This window comes from Octodon degus, unplaced genomic scaffold (genome assembly GCF_000260255.1).
Source record: "Octodon degus isolate 3935 unplaced genomic scaffold, OctDeg1.0 scaffold00040, whole genome shotgun sequence".
Lineage (NCBI taxonomy): Eukaryota > Metazoa > Chordata > Mammalia > Rodentia > Octodontidae > Octodon > Octodon degus.
Window position 1 is genome coordinate 10634741 of NW_004524616.1, and position 14733 is coordinate 10649473.

Consider the following 14733-nt stretch of genomic DNA (forward strand, 5'->3'; position numbering starts at 1 on the left):
TTTTTTTTTTTTTTTTTTTTTTGGCAGGACCGGGGATTGAACTCAGTCCCTTGAGCTTGACAGGGAAGTGCTTATTCCACTGAGCTATGTTTCTGGCCCTAAAATTCATGAATTTTCTAAGTTAGGGTAACTGCTACAGACAAAACCTAGGTAGCAAAATCCAGTATGTGGTTTGGTAAAGAAGAGCACTTTCTTTTGTGCTTAAAAAAGGGATGTCACAAAGGTTTTCTCCAGACATCTTTAAGGAATTAAGACATCAGCACATGCTTATCCATGCTATATCTATTAAACATCTGAATTATAGGTTACATCCTAGCAGTTGCCCAATTATCAGTTTCTAGTATTAAAATAATGTATGTCCTCAGCATTCTATAGTTCAGAAGTGTGCAAGTTCTAAAATAAAGCAACAGTTTATTTTCTAGAAGGGCCAAATCAGTTCTGGAGAGAACAAAACACAGTCTTTTGTTTTGCACACTCTTCAGACTGACCTTTGTGCTTGAGGTAGGCTGGAGTTTTTAGCACACATGTATGGATAAAAATGAAATTTCAATGTTCATGCCCCAAAGTTAATAATAAACCTTATATTTCAATGAGGAATATAACCATTTTTCCTTTTCCCACTACCTTACAATAATGTTATTCTTCTTCAAAATGTCTCGGCAAATCTGTTTTTTAAGCTAGAAAAGTTAATGAAGCAGCTGGCCAGAAGATGGACCCAAGCCAGGTCCCACATCCCAAACACTCTGCCTCAACAGCATGTGAACACGATGCCCACCCTCCTCCTGCTCTCCAACAGAAGCAAAACAAAACCCTGCAAGACAGTCATCCACCGGAATTCAGACGCCTTCCAGGAGCAGAAAGACACATGCACAGCCCGGCTAAGGCACAATACAGAGGCCCTTTCAGGCAGTGTTCTGAGCACAGACAGCACAAGGGCTTCCCGGGAGACACTGCCTCCAGGAGCGCCAGGAGATCACAAGTTCAAAACAAATCGTCCTAACAAGGTCAAGAGGAATCTGCCCAGTTCCAAAGTAGCCAAGTGAAATTCTTAAAACCAGTTTATCTTGACAGCTTAACATACTTTCAGACCAGTCTCAGAAAATTATTTGGTAGAAATGAAGCCAAATTTGTGCTGTCATGGGAACCTGCTAATTTTAAAAAACTATTATAAAGTGACATTTTGTGTGTTACATTTTGTTGCACTTCAATTCTCTCTCACATTTTTTAAGGCAAAAAGAAGGAAGAAGCAAATACAATTATGAATGCAGCAATTAGTTAACAAGGAAACTCAAATTTTAACAGTGAAATTTAGGAAAGCAACTATGCTTCAGAACATTCCATCACTTAGTCTTTATGGCTACAGGATTATAGGTACTGTCTGGTGGCAATCCAAAATGCCATCATTTTAGAATTCTAATTCTAGAATAATGAAGACAAATTAGATGCTACATTATGGCTTCATTCACAAGTATCAAAAATGTCTGTGACTTTATTTACTACAAAAGTATCTCCCAAATGGTATCTGGGCACCTATACACGTTCCTTCACAGAACAGAGAGACAAATACATACCTTAATGTCAAAAATACTTGTTTTGCTTCTGAGTTAAAATCACCAAGTGGCAAATTTTCATCACCCACAAAGTATCTTCATTAATCAAGTTGAAAACTAAAGTTAGACCACAATCACAATTTCTATAAGTAAGAAATCGAAATTCTGGGCCCCACTCTGGAAAATGCGTTCATAATCATAAGAGTATGAGTAGCAAATTAATGAACTCTTCTTCTTAGTATTTTCTTTATTTTCAATCAATGGCAGTTCTGTATGTAGTACACATACATAGATAAAAGGAACTATATGAATGGGTTGGATACAGAGTCCTGACCATGCCTTGCTTGGGATGCGGAGGGCAAGCGTGGCCCAGGATAAGGGGCAGACAAGGAGTCTGTGCACTAAAAACATTCCGAGACAGACAGCAGCAGGTGGGCACTTACCACTGGAGCAGTTGGTCCCACCCCAGCCAGGCTCACACTGACAGGTGTTTGGAGCGATGCAGCGGCCATGGACGCATTTATCAGCACAGTGAGCTGTCAGGGAGAAAATCAATCAAATAAAGAAAGTCGGCATGAGAAAAAAAGTCAACAACACAGCTGTTGCACATCCTCGGCTCAAGTGTCACTTAAAAACAACATGCATGCTTGATAATTTTCTTCAATCCTCTTCTCAGCCCTCTTATAGTCCGTTGCATAACCAAACAATTCCCCCTCTTATTTTGTTATCGCCACATAAATTCCTGCTGTTCTACTGTTTAATTCTATGTCATGCTAAATTAGGGGGGAAAGTTTCAAGGAAAATTTCCTAACTTTTATTTTTAAAAACTTATCAATATGTATCCCAATATATTCTTTTTTTCTTTGAAAGGAACCTAGGGGAACAAATAAACCACAAAGAATACATCGGGACTCCAGAGTGACAGAGTGGACTAAGAGGTAATTCTCTTTATGTAATACAGTCACCAGGAAGAGTAGTCTCCGTTCTTTGTGAACAAAGTCTTCATAACTATGACTCAGAAGAACTGCATACCCTTTTCCTGTTGAAGGAAATATCTGAAAAATGGCACGTAGGTCTTTGGGGAGTACTGCATCTCAGTCCTTCCTCCTTATCACTGTTTCAGGTGTGAGCCAGCGCGTGGAGGAAAGGGTTGTCACTGTGCATGCAACCGGATGGGCACTGTAAGGACTGGCTGGCAATGCAGGGTTCAGCTGGCTGACAAAAAAGGGCACCAAAAGTATCTGACACAAAACAGTAGCGTGGCCTTCCACATGAGTGCCTCTCACACTGGCTACACACTCTGCAAAAATACCTGATACTCGAGTACTGTAATTGTGAGAGCAACTTGCAAGGGTTCAGATAATTAAAAATGTTATTTAAGTAGAAGTAAGGTGCTGGGACTTAAGACCTATTTTGTAGTTAATGTCTTATTATAAAAGCAAAACAGATTTACTTCCCCAATGCATAAAATACCAATAATTTATATGAACCTTATCTTTAGTGCTACTAGCTAGTAACATTCTGTGCATGTCGAAATTTTTGGGTTTTTTCCTATAGATTTTTCTTTTAAAAATTATTAACTTAATTTTCCAATTACTTCTTCTTTTTGGTCTTTTTTGTGACAGGGTTTCACTCTGCAGTGAAGACTGGCCTTGAACTCATTTTGTAGCCCAGGCTGGCCTCAAACTTGAAACAATCCTTCTTCAGCCTCCTGAGTGGTGGAATTACAGGCATGTGCCACCACAGCTGGCTTCATTGCTTTCCTACTCCATACAATGGAAAAAATATTTTCATGTCATTGAATATTTCCTTAAAATGTACCCACAATTGTATGTATAGTGTACATATATACTATATATCATCTATAACTATCTATATCTATGTATGAAATTATGATGCTGTCACTTCTAAAATTTAAATCTTAGACAAAAAGAGAAATAAGGAAAAGGCATTCCAGAGGAAGAAAAACCAACTGGTAAGGAGATAACAAAAAAGGAAATAAATGAACCTGAATTCTGTTTAGGTGTAGCAATTTGGGCAATAGGAAAGGTACAAAGAGACCTAAAACAAATTTAAAATGTTTCTGCTTTATTCTGAGAATTAAGAATCATGTAATGAAAAGTGTAAGGTACCACCAGAAATGATCAGGTTGGAGACCCCACAAGAAAATAGGCTGACTCTAAATTACAGGAAATACAGGCTCACTTGCTGTCACCTGAATCATTCTTTAGCACCCCGGTAATTTTGTGAAGGATACCAGGCCTGGAGAGCTTAGAATTGTGGTCAGAATCCCAAGAACTCTATGGAAGTACTTGACGACCTTGTAATATTTGATTCAGACAACTACAGACTGGGTTGCAATTAAAGTAGAATCTGCTCATGCCCCCATGAACACATGGGCCTCCCTCACTCTGCCAAGTGCCCGCCTCAGGGCTGGTTGTCTGAACTTGTAGACGGTATCCATTTGTGAAGCCGTAGCTCTCTGTAGTTTCTTTAAAATTTAGGTAAAGCTGGCACATAGGTAAAGCTGGTAAACTACCACACTCCAGCATGCAAGGCACAGAGGAAGCCCACAGGTGCAGTCAGGGGCTTAACAGTGTGGGACCAGCCCCAGACACCACACTCCGTGTGCCACACAGCTAGGTGTGCACATGAGGCTCTCCCCGCACAGCGCTGGGTTCACTGGAAACTAGGCAGCAACATAACACTCTCTCGTGCGTTCTAATGGCATCTAGGTCGGAACCACATCATCAGTGATCACTTTGGCAACATCTCGTCCTTCTAGACACTAGAGTTGTTCAAAATTCTGCTTACGCATCTTTAGAAGTTTTAAAAATTAGACATGATCTTTTATGCAACACAAGACTTCTTCGACACTGTGAATTTAAATCAAAACAGAAATTGGAGGTGGTGGCTAATGAAAGAAGCACCATCCATGTCTTCTAGTTTCAAATTTTTGCATTTATTTAATAATGTTATTCTCCCCCCCCCACCCCACCCCAAGGTACTGGAGATTGAACTCAGGACCTTGTGCTTGCCAGGCCTCAATAATGCTGGGTCTTTTTTTTTTTTTTTTCCTTTTAGGGAAGGGTGTACAGGGTGTTCAGGGTCTCACTATTAGATCAGCCTCATAGTGACCCACCTGTTTACAGCCTCTCAAGAGCTGGGATTACAGGTGCACACCGTCATACCCAGTCTCAGTCACCAGGGGTGAGGCCGGCACAGCAGGCCTAAAAAATGCTGTTCTTGCCAATTAATTTCATACTAAAGAAATAGCATAAAGTTTATGTATTAAGGTAAATTTATATTAGAATTTCCCTTTGTTTTTTAAATCTTAGAAACCCATATGAATCTGTAGGAGAAAAAACATAATTCTACTACTTGAGAATTTTAAAACCTCTGGGTTCCTGAGACACCAGACTCAATGGAAGCAACTGGGTTTTTTATTTGTCTGGGAACACACCAGCTATGGAAGACTCAGCATACTCACTAGAGAGGCAGTCATTCTTGTTCCTCTTTCTTCTCTTACTTTTTATTTCGTCTTTCTTTTCATTTTGTACTATCAACCTTCTTTTTTTCTGTCACAAACTACATCTTTGATAGGCACAGTTACCAAAGATACTTCAGATTAAAATTTGATTTTCATTATAATTGTGTTGCCTTTTAGCCATCTGAAGAGTGACCTCAGATGGTTTCTGCTACGCCTCCTGAATCCACTAATGAGAAAGGTAAGACCAAGCAAACACCCACAGCAATTTTGTCCCACTACAGAGAGAATGTTTTTTGGAAATAAGTAAACAAATGTCTATATTCCAGAGGGCTAGGAATCAGAACTGCTTATGCTTGGATCTCAGTTCAGGGTTTTTGTTGCTCTTATTTTGTTAGTTCTAGAAAAGGAGGGTAATTTCTATGTGCAGACTTAAAGAATACCTGCTTTACAATACCAAAATATTATACAAATAGTCTCATGTTTGGTTGCTGATAATGTAAAGTTTGTGATTTTATGAAAGGAATTTCGAGTAATCAGTTATAGCAAATGATAAATAATCCTGTGATTGTAGTTTTTAAATCTGAATTATGTTTGTTAAAACCTTGAGCTAACATTTGGCCAAAGTCTGATATTAATTGTGGACGGATCCTTGGAAGAAAGTAAATTTGCTTGAAAGTTAATTAGGAACTGGGGGAGGAATCTGCTTTCCTAATTGCTGCTTTCTCCTTAAAGTTCAGGGCAGCTCAGGCAGACACAGGGACTGGGGTTCCATTCCTGGCTTGCCGTGCTGGCCCCGCCCCCTGGGGTACACTAAGCCTGCAATTGAGACTGGGCATGGTGGTGTGCCCCTGTAATCCCAGCACTTGGGAGGCTGAAAACAGGAGAAGCACTACAAGTCCCATCTGTGTAGTGAGACCCTGAACTAAATACATTAAAAAAAAGGAAGAACACAAAATTCTGCTTCCATAATGTGGAAGTTTCACATAGTACTGGCCCTGTTCTTCAAGTGCCATCTTTGCTCCATGTTCTTTTCCACCATCTCTGGATTCTGTGTCCAGCCATAGCCCTTACCCAGTGTAGGGATCTGTTGGTCTTACTGCGAACAGTTGTACCCGGGGAAACTCAGCAGCAGGAATGAGAAAGACAGGAAGACAAAAGCTGGGCCAGGTGGTAGGTAGTTTGCCCGATGGGCAAGACTCACACCAGCACGATGAAACTTGTGTTTATTTATACCTTTTGCAAAGTTACTAACACACGACACAAAGTTACCTGGCAACTAATAGCTAACCTTAACCAAACAAGATGTTTATCTCAAAAGTGAGGTGGCTTGTTTGCTGTAGGCACTGAGGCCCGGTTCCATTTACACACATTTGATCCATTTCCTAGCTTCCTGCAGCTCCCAACAACCCAGCACCTACACTATGGCCAGTAGCTAAGAGAAGCAACATGAGAGAGCAGCACAAACCACATCTCTCTCCACTTCCTCTGAGGTCCCAATCCACCATGGGGCAGAAACACTGACCATCGCATGCCTGGCATCACAGCCCTGTCTGGAAAGTCAACGGCCCTAGGATGGAGCCGCCAAGGGCCTGGGAGCACATGCCTCAGTTTTATTGTGACTACTGCAATACACACCTCACCCATGACTCTCCATCTGTGAGAAAGACACACTGCAGTGGAAGGAAACATAAAGAAAACGTGAAAGACTACTACCAGAAATGGATGGAAGAGCAAGCTCAGAGCCTGACTAACAAAACAACGGCTGCATTTCAACAAGGAAGGATACCTCCTACTCCATTCTCCACTCCTCCTCCAGCAGGGGCTATGATCTTACCCCCACCCAGGTCCTCCTCACCCTGGTAAGATGCCAGTACCCCATGTGGGAGGCCCTCCCATGATGCCAATGATAGGCTCACCCTCCTCCTGGGATGCCAGTGAGACCTGCTCCTGGAATGAGGCCACCCATGGGAGGCCACATGCCGATGATGCCTGGGCCTCCAATGATGGGACTGCCGGCTCAGCCCATGATGGTGCCCACTTGGCCAAGAATGACTGGGCCAGACAGATAAAATGAAAGGGTGGCCTCACTGTATCTGTTTTATATTATTTGTTCTGCTTCACCAGCGGATCATGGTGCTGTGACCCTGAGAGTTTTCTTTTCTTTCTTTTTTTTTTTTTTTGCAGAACTGGGGATTGAACTCAGGCCCTTGAGCTTGCCAGGGAAGTGCTTATTCTACTGAGCCATCTCCCCGGCCCCTTCTGAGTGTTTTCTAACAGCATGAATGACAAGGAAGACTTGCTCCCCCTTCTGATCAAATAATATTTCTGAAGGGAGAAGTACGATAAACAAAAGTGCAGAAAGTACAGTTTCATTTTTATTGTGAAATGTGAAAATAAACTTGTCAGCTCTTTTAGTTAAAAAACAAAAAAAAATCAGCTGCCCTAGACATCACCCAGCCTCCTCTTTCCTCCTTCAGCGTTAGGTGCCACCAACTCTAGTTGTTGTACTCTCATGCCTAACAAGCTCTAGTGGAAATCAAAGTTGGTTATGTACAGAACGTAGGCATGTATAAAATGCCAAGGTGAACTTGAAAACAACACAAAGAACAGACATCCACCTTAGGAAATGTTCAGTAGCTTAGATTTCAAAGGGTAACAAGACTCCATCTATATGTAGCTGTCCCTCCCATTCACTGGAACAGAGAATCATTTTACTCTTTATCTACATCCTTTCCTCCTATACTTAAAAAGACAATTAAAACTAAGATTACCATAGCAAAAAATGGACTATCAAATATGATTTATTTTCCTACTTCATTTAAGAAAATCATTGAATATTTTAATCTAAGTTTTCAGTGGCCGTTTTTTTAGGGCCAGATAGAAGCCAAACTTGACCCATACTCAGCAGCCTGCTGCAGAAGCATCAAGTAGGGGTAGCTGATGGGTCTTTTCCCTTAAGATGCAGGAAGCAAGAGACACTAATGAGAAGAACAGGCTGTGTCTCTGAAGTAAAAGCTATGTACAGTCTGTCTGCTTGGTAGACAGGTGAGGACTGACACCACGACCCTGGAATCTTCTCTAATTAGTCTCCTGTTTCAGCCTTAGTTCCTAAATCCATTTAAATCCCATTACATTCCTTTCACTTGTAAATACTTGACTTCAACACGGAAAGCCATTAACTACTGGATTGTTTTCTCTATCTGCTATCTCTATTTCCCTTTGGATTTAGGATGGGAAAAAGGGGAAAAAGGTAGAGTAGGTAGCCTCCATATTCCTTTGTAGGCAAATTATAATCTTTAAAGATAACGTCTTTAAATATTAATTTATTTATTTGATACAGGGTCTTGGTATGCAACTCAAACTCATAGTTATCCTCCTGTCTCAGCCTCCCCAGTGCTGGGATTATAGGTGTGTGCCACCATACCTGGTTTCAGTGGCTGGCATGGTGTACCCAGGGTTGCAGGCCCAGCTCAACATGCGGTACCAGGAATCGAACCCAGGGTCTTTGCACTTGTGAGGCAGGCACTTAGACCACCGAGCTATCTCCCCAGCCCAAATTAAGTCTTAAAGAATATAATATAATACATTCATTTAAATTAACTTGGAAAATGTCTTAAAGGTCAATGTATCTCTTAAAAATAACTGCTCAGTGCAAACAAAACTCCAGAGAAACCATCTTCCCTCAGAAGTTTCTTTTATTCTGATACTAGGAATAAAGTGCCTACATCACAGATCTTTGCTTCTCTCATTTATTCTCTGAGTTGCCATGTTGGAACACAACTTCTGAGAGCAGACCAAACTCAAGCTGGGTTTTAGAGGGTGGAGTCTAGGAAGGGGAGGGGGAAGAAGGATGGACAGCAGGGCACTGATGGGCTAGGGTGGCATCTAAGGCAGCTGTGCCACACTGCCAGGTCCACGAGTCAGCAGAAGAGAACTGGCTTTCCAGGGGACTTCACCCTCCTGGTGCAGGGTGGAGGACGTTCATACTCAGAAGTCTTACAAATCAAATTGCTGCCACAAGGCTCACTGCAGACAGGAATCATTTGTGTTTTCATATTTCAAACTGTTACATTATAACCTATTTGTTGTATTTGTTTATAACAGGGGAAAAGAATTCTCTTTTCTCTCAGTTTAAAGCTAACTGGTACACCAGGCACATCCCCCAGACATTGTGGATCACCAAACCTAATATGCTCAGCTCTGGTAAGCAGGCCTAGTAGCAGAGGTATGAGCACAATTCTGAAAGAACATGTTCGCTGATTCCCCAAAAAGACAATTCTAAATAGATAGAAAGTATATTAGTTGATTTTCTAGGGCCAGGAATATATAAGATGATGCCATTTTTTTCCATAATTTTATTGAGAAACAAATAGCAATGACACAGTTTCAAATCAAATTGGTAGGACAGTTTCAATAATTAACACATTGCATACATTCTTCCTAGTGGTTATTTGCTGTACAAGATGCAGACATGATATCCTATTTACAAACACTATTAGAACAAATCCCTCTGTTCATTAAGAGAATGTAACAATATATCTATCCTAACCATTTTTGAATATATAGATACAAAATGGACATTTATTTGTATCCCTTTTGGGGGTATTTTTTTAAATAATGAAGATGTTTAAAAACTGATCATGTTATGGCTGTACAAGTCTGTAAATACACTAAGCCATTGAATGGTATAATTTAAATTGCTGAACTATATGGTATGTGATTACATCTCAAAAATTGTCATACAGATACTCTGGGAAGGGCCGGGGAGATAGCTCAGTAGAATAAGTGCCTGCCTGGCAAGTACAGGGTCCTGAGTTCAATCCCTGCTACCTCAAAGAAAAAAAAAAATGTGTGTCACAGATACTCTGGGTGTTGAGGGAAGAGAGTTCCAACTGGACTAAGATCCCAAGGATCTCAGAAGGAGAGCACATCTGAACCCCGGAAGTGTACACCTTTAGGATAAAGTTTCAGAGAAGAGTGGCCTGTAACAGTTGCTTCACACCACATATTCCTTGTGCCACACCCCCAAAATTGCATAACTTACTGCTGGGATCAGGGCTTCTTACCCCACTACCCCAGTGGTCAAATGCATGATGTACACGGATAAAAGATCAAAGAGAGACCAAGATAATATTAGGCACCTAGGAATTTGTATGTAGTAAACATATTGGAAGAAATCCACATCTGTTATGATTTGTGTCTAGATGTCCCCCCAAAGCCTCATGCTCTCACAGGGCTTTTGCAGAGGTGGTTGAATCTACAGTGTGCAATGCTGGGATCAAAGGTGTGTGATTACTAAATCACTCTACTTACTGGTTTGCTTATAGTTCTGGCTAGGATTAAGGGTGTGAGCACTAAGCCTGCCTGAGGACAGGCAGCCTGCATACGATATAAGAGACAGAAAGAGTCTTGTCTTCTTCCCTTGTTGCTTTGGCTGCACTGTGGGCACCATGAACTGTTCTCCCATGTGACCTCTGTCTGCCATGTGCCACCCTGTCCTGGAGCAGCCAACTAGGATTGAACCCTTTATAGAGTTAAGTAAACTTTTCCTCCCTTAACTATGGGTGTCAGGGATTCTGTCTCAGCAACAAGAAAATAACTAAGACAACATCTAACATTCTCTTTCCCTTTTTCCTGCTGAGGCTTTCCTATTTCTATTTTCTATTAGTACATGTTTGTAGCACATAATGACGGCATTCCTTGTGGGGCGTTGGTACATGCCCATCGCACATCTTAGTTCCTCCTTCCTCCTGCCTCTATTTCTTGATTCCCTTCCCATATGAAAAAGGTCTATGCACCTACGTCCTATTATTCATCTTTAATTTTGCTCTTTATTGATAATTTGGGTTTCTTATATAAGAGAACCATGTGACATTTAAACTTGTGTGTCTGACTTATGATCCCAAATTGCATCCATTTTCCTACAAAACATTCAAGTTATTTTTTCTTTACTGCAGAATAGTAATCTGTAGTATATGAAATCACATTTTCTCTATCCATTCATTTGTTGATGGGCATGTGCGATTAGTCCAAGATTTTATGGATTATGCTGCCATAAACATGGAATAAAGACAAGTACAAAGATCTATTAGGAACGGTGTCTTTGGAAGACATTGTTAATTATGTTAAATAACTTTGATGATCTAGATGAACTGGAGAAACTGTGAAAACCTACTCTAGTAAAAATGAATAATATAAATGGACTTACACATTTAAAAAGAATTAAATTTTAGCTAAAAACATCCTATTAAAGAAGATCACAGTTATCATGGTTCCAGAGGACTTCAATAGTGAATTTTTATCAACATTAAAGAAATAAATGTAATTCCACAAAAATTCTTTTGAAAAATTGAAGAGGGAATACTAAGTTATTCTGAGACCAAAATTATCTCAACACTAAAATCAGACGAACATATTTACAGTAAAAGAAAACCACAGACAAATGTCTTTCATTAACATAGAGGCAAAGACCAAACAATGCTTTAGTGAATTAAGTCCAACAATACATAAAAGGATTAAATTTAATGACCTCATGGGATTTCTCCATGAGGAATAACTGGGATATAGGTTTAAAATAAAACTTAAAAATCAGTCAATGTATTTCACCATTGTAACACAAAACAAACCCAAACATACAATTTCCTCAAAAAGAATTAAGATGTGGTATACATATGTATCAATTCCTCACAAGTCATGTAATCATGTACAGTAAACATCTACCAATAAATACTTTCAAAATTAATTTTAAAAATGCACATAGTAAAACCCAGTATCCATTTCTAATAAAACTTCTCTGTGAACTAGAAATGGAAAAGTTTCCCCCAAATAACAAAGAACAAATATGAAAAATCTACTACTAACACTATACTCGGTGATAAAATGGAATTTATTTTTTATTTTATTTTATTTTTTGGCAGAACTGGGGATTGAACTCAGGCCCTTGGACTTGCCAGGCTAGCGCTTATTCTACTAAGCTATCTCCCAGGCCCCTTACTCGGTAATAAGAAATGAATGTTTTTCCCTAAGAATTGGAACAAAGATATCTGCTTTTACATTTCTCTCCAGCATTATACTCAGGCTGTCGTAAATATAATAAGGTAAGAAAAAGACATAATAATTTTCCACATTGAAAAGGAAGAAGTAAAACTGCCTTGCCTTAGAGACTATGAAAACACATGTAATTATTTAGGAAATCTGATGGGATCTACCAAAAAAAAAAAAAAAAACAAACAAACAAAAAAACCCACAAAAACAAAACTAAAAATAACACAAAAGTTCAACAAAGTTGCAGATAAAATAATACATAAAAACTCAATTATATTTAAATTTTAAAAGGCATTTCCAAAAACATCAAAACTATAAAATATTTAGGGATAAATATAAGCACACATATGAAAGACCTGGGCACTAAAATCTAGCAATACTCCTGAGAAGAACTAAAGAAAAACTAAATGAAACCAGTAACCAATTTGAACTATTTGATATTTATAAATCACATCACCCAACTACAGAATAACACATGTATTATCTTAAATAGTAAGGCAGATCACAGATTTGTCAGATGACTCAACATTATTGTCAAATTTCCTCCAGATAGAGCTATAGATTCAATGTGATACCAATCAAAATCCCAGAAGGTTTTTTAAGAATCAGACAGATTGATTTAAAATTCATATGTGAATGCTAAGTACTCACAATAGTTAAGACAACTTCACAAAAGAAAAACAGACTTTGAGAACTAATGGTACATGATTTTAAGATTTATTCTAAAGCCACAATAATCAAGATAATATGATGCTGGTATGAACACAGACATGTAAATAAATGAAACAATAGTGAATACAGACATTAAAAAAAAAGTAGTGGAAAACCTTTGTGACCTCAAATTGGGTAAAGAATTCCTATATCTGGCACCAAAAATACAATCTGCAAGAGAACAAGTTAATGATTTTTTTCTGTAAAAATTATAAATAAACTTGTGCTATTCAAAAACATCATTAAAGGAATTAAAGTAATAAATCACATACTAAAAAATGCGTTTTCAAGAAATCCATCTAATAAACAACTTGTATCTAGAATATACAAAGAATAGTCAGTGAACAAAAACCTCTGCCAAAAAAAAAAGTCATAAATTGGCAAAGAACTTTAACACTTCACCAAAGAAGATGTACTAAGGGCAAATAAACATGAAAAGATGCTCAATATTATTAGTCACTACAACATGCAAATTAAATCACAGTAAGGTAGAACATCTTCTTAAATGATTGTAAAAGACTGACAATAGCAAGCGTTAATAAGAATTTGGAGAAAGTGGAACTCTCATACATTGCCAATGTGAATGTAAAATGAGGAATCTCTTTGCAAAAGTCTGGCAATTCTTAAAATGTTCACAGCCACCTGGTTGCATACAGGTTTCAGTTATCATAAGTGAAGCAGCTCTGAACACCTGCGTTCAGATTCCAGGCAATACCCACAAGAAGAAAGAGCTGTGTCCATATACAGACTTACTTGTAAGTTTTCAGGGCAGCACTTTTGCAACTATCAAAAACTAGAAACAATCCAGATGTCCATATAAATTATGGTATGTACACAGAATATTTGTTGAGAGATAAAAAGGAATGCACTAATGATGCACACAGGACAATGTGGGTAAATCTCAAAATGACTACGTTGATGTAAACGAAAGTATACAGTATGATTCCATGTGCATCAAACTCTAGAAAACACACATTAATGTAGAAAGGAAGAAATAAGTGGTTATCTGAGGAAGAAGGGAAGGGGAGAAGTGGATGGAAGGAATGGCAAAGAGATTGCGACAAAATGTTTGTAGGCAGCAAGTTAGGTTCACTATAGTGAATGAGGTAAGGAATTTATAGTCGCATACATCTATCAATTCTTAGCAATATGTACAGCTTATATCAATTTTATCTCAATAAACCGGTTTTTTTAAATAAATATAGTATAAGGAGAACTTCCAGAGAGAAATGAAGAGTATTCTCTATCTACAAAATAAGGACAGAGACAAAATAAACTGAACTAACATTAAAACACTGTACAACCTTGTAATTTCACTAAGAGTCTATAGCTATGAGTGAGTGAATTCTCCAAATGTTTCCGAAGGCACTGACCTTAGGTCCTTTCAAAAAAGACACTTGGGGAAATGATAGTATTGAAAAGATGACAGCATGATGTTCTTCAAAGCTTTTCCTCTACAAACTAAATGGAAAAAAAAATGCAGTTTGTGTTGAACAGGCTATTGTAATAGATCCCACACAAGGGATTGAAATACCATCTGTGGAGCACATAATCCTATTCATTTATTTGAAAATGGAAAGATTTTTAGTTTAATTCCACACTTATATAGGCATTTCTATTTTGGCCATGACTCTCATACTGAGCCTGTGAAGGCTGAATAAGACTTAAATAACATAAATAATTTGATCCTCATAAACCACAGTTTCAAAACAGTAACAAATACTAGAATAAACTCTTGTCTAAGTACTCAGCCTATAACAGGTCTGATATTAAAACTGCAAATCGATTCAGTTTAAGAAGGATGTAAAAGTTGCCTACATGATGTTCAGGGATGAGTCCAGGGGAAGGTTCTTTCATCTGGGAGAAATTATTCCTGCTGGTCCTGCCATGTGTGAGTCTACAAAGAAAGCATGATGATTCTACAGGAAGTACCATGCC

At 38.6% G+C, this 14733-nt stretch overlaps 1 protein-coding gene across 1 annotated transcript in view; it reads right to left on the minus strand.

Moving 5' to 3' along the window:
• Megf10 (multiple EGF like domains 10) overlaps positions 1 to 14733 on the minus strand; it is a 192742-nt gene that overhangs the window by 98653 nt on the left and 79356 nt on the right. Inside the window, exon 5 of the mRNA XM_023715305.1 lies at positions 1994 to 2086. Within this exon, the coding sequence (XP_023571073.1) occupies positions 1994 to 2086 (93 nt within the window). The remainder of the gene's footprint in view (positions 1 to 1993; positions 2087 to 14733) is intronic.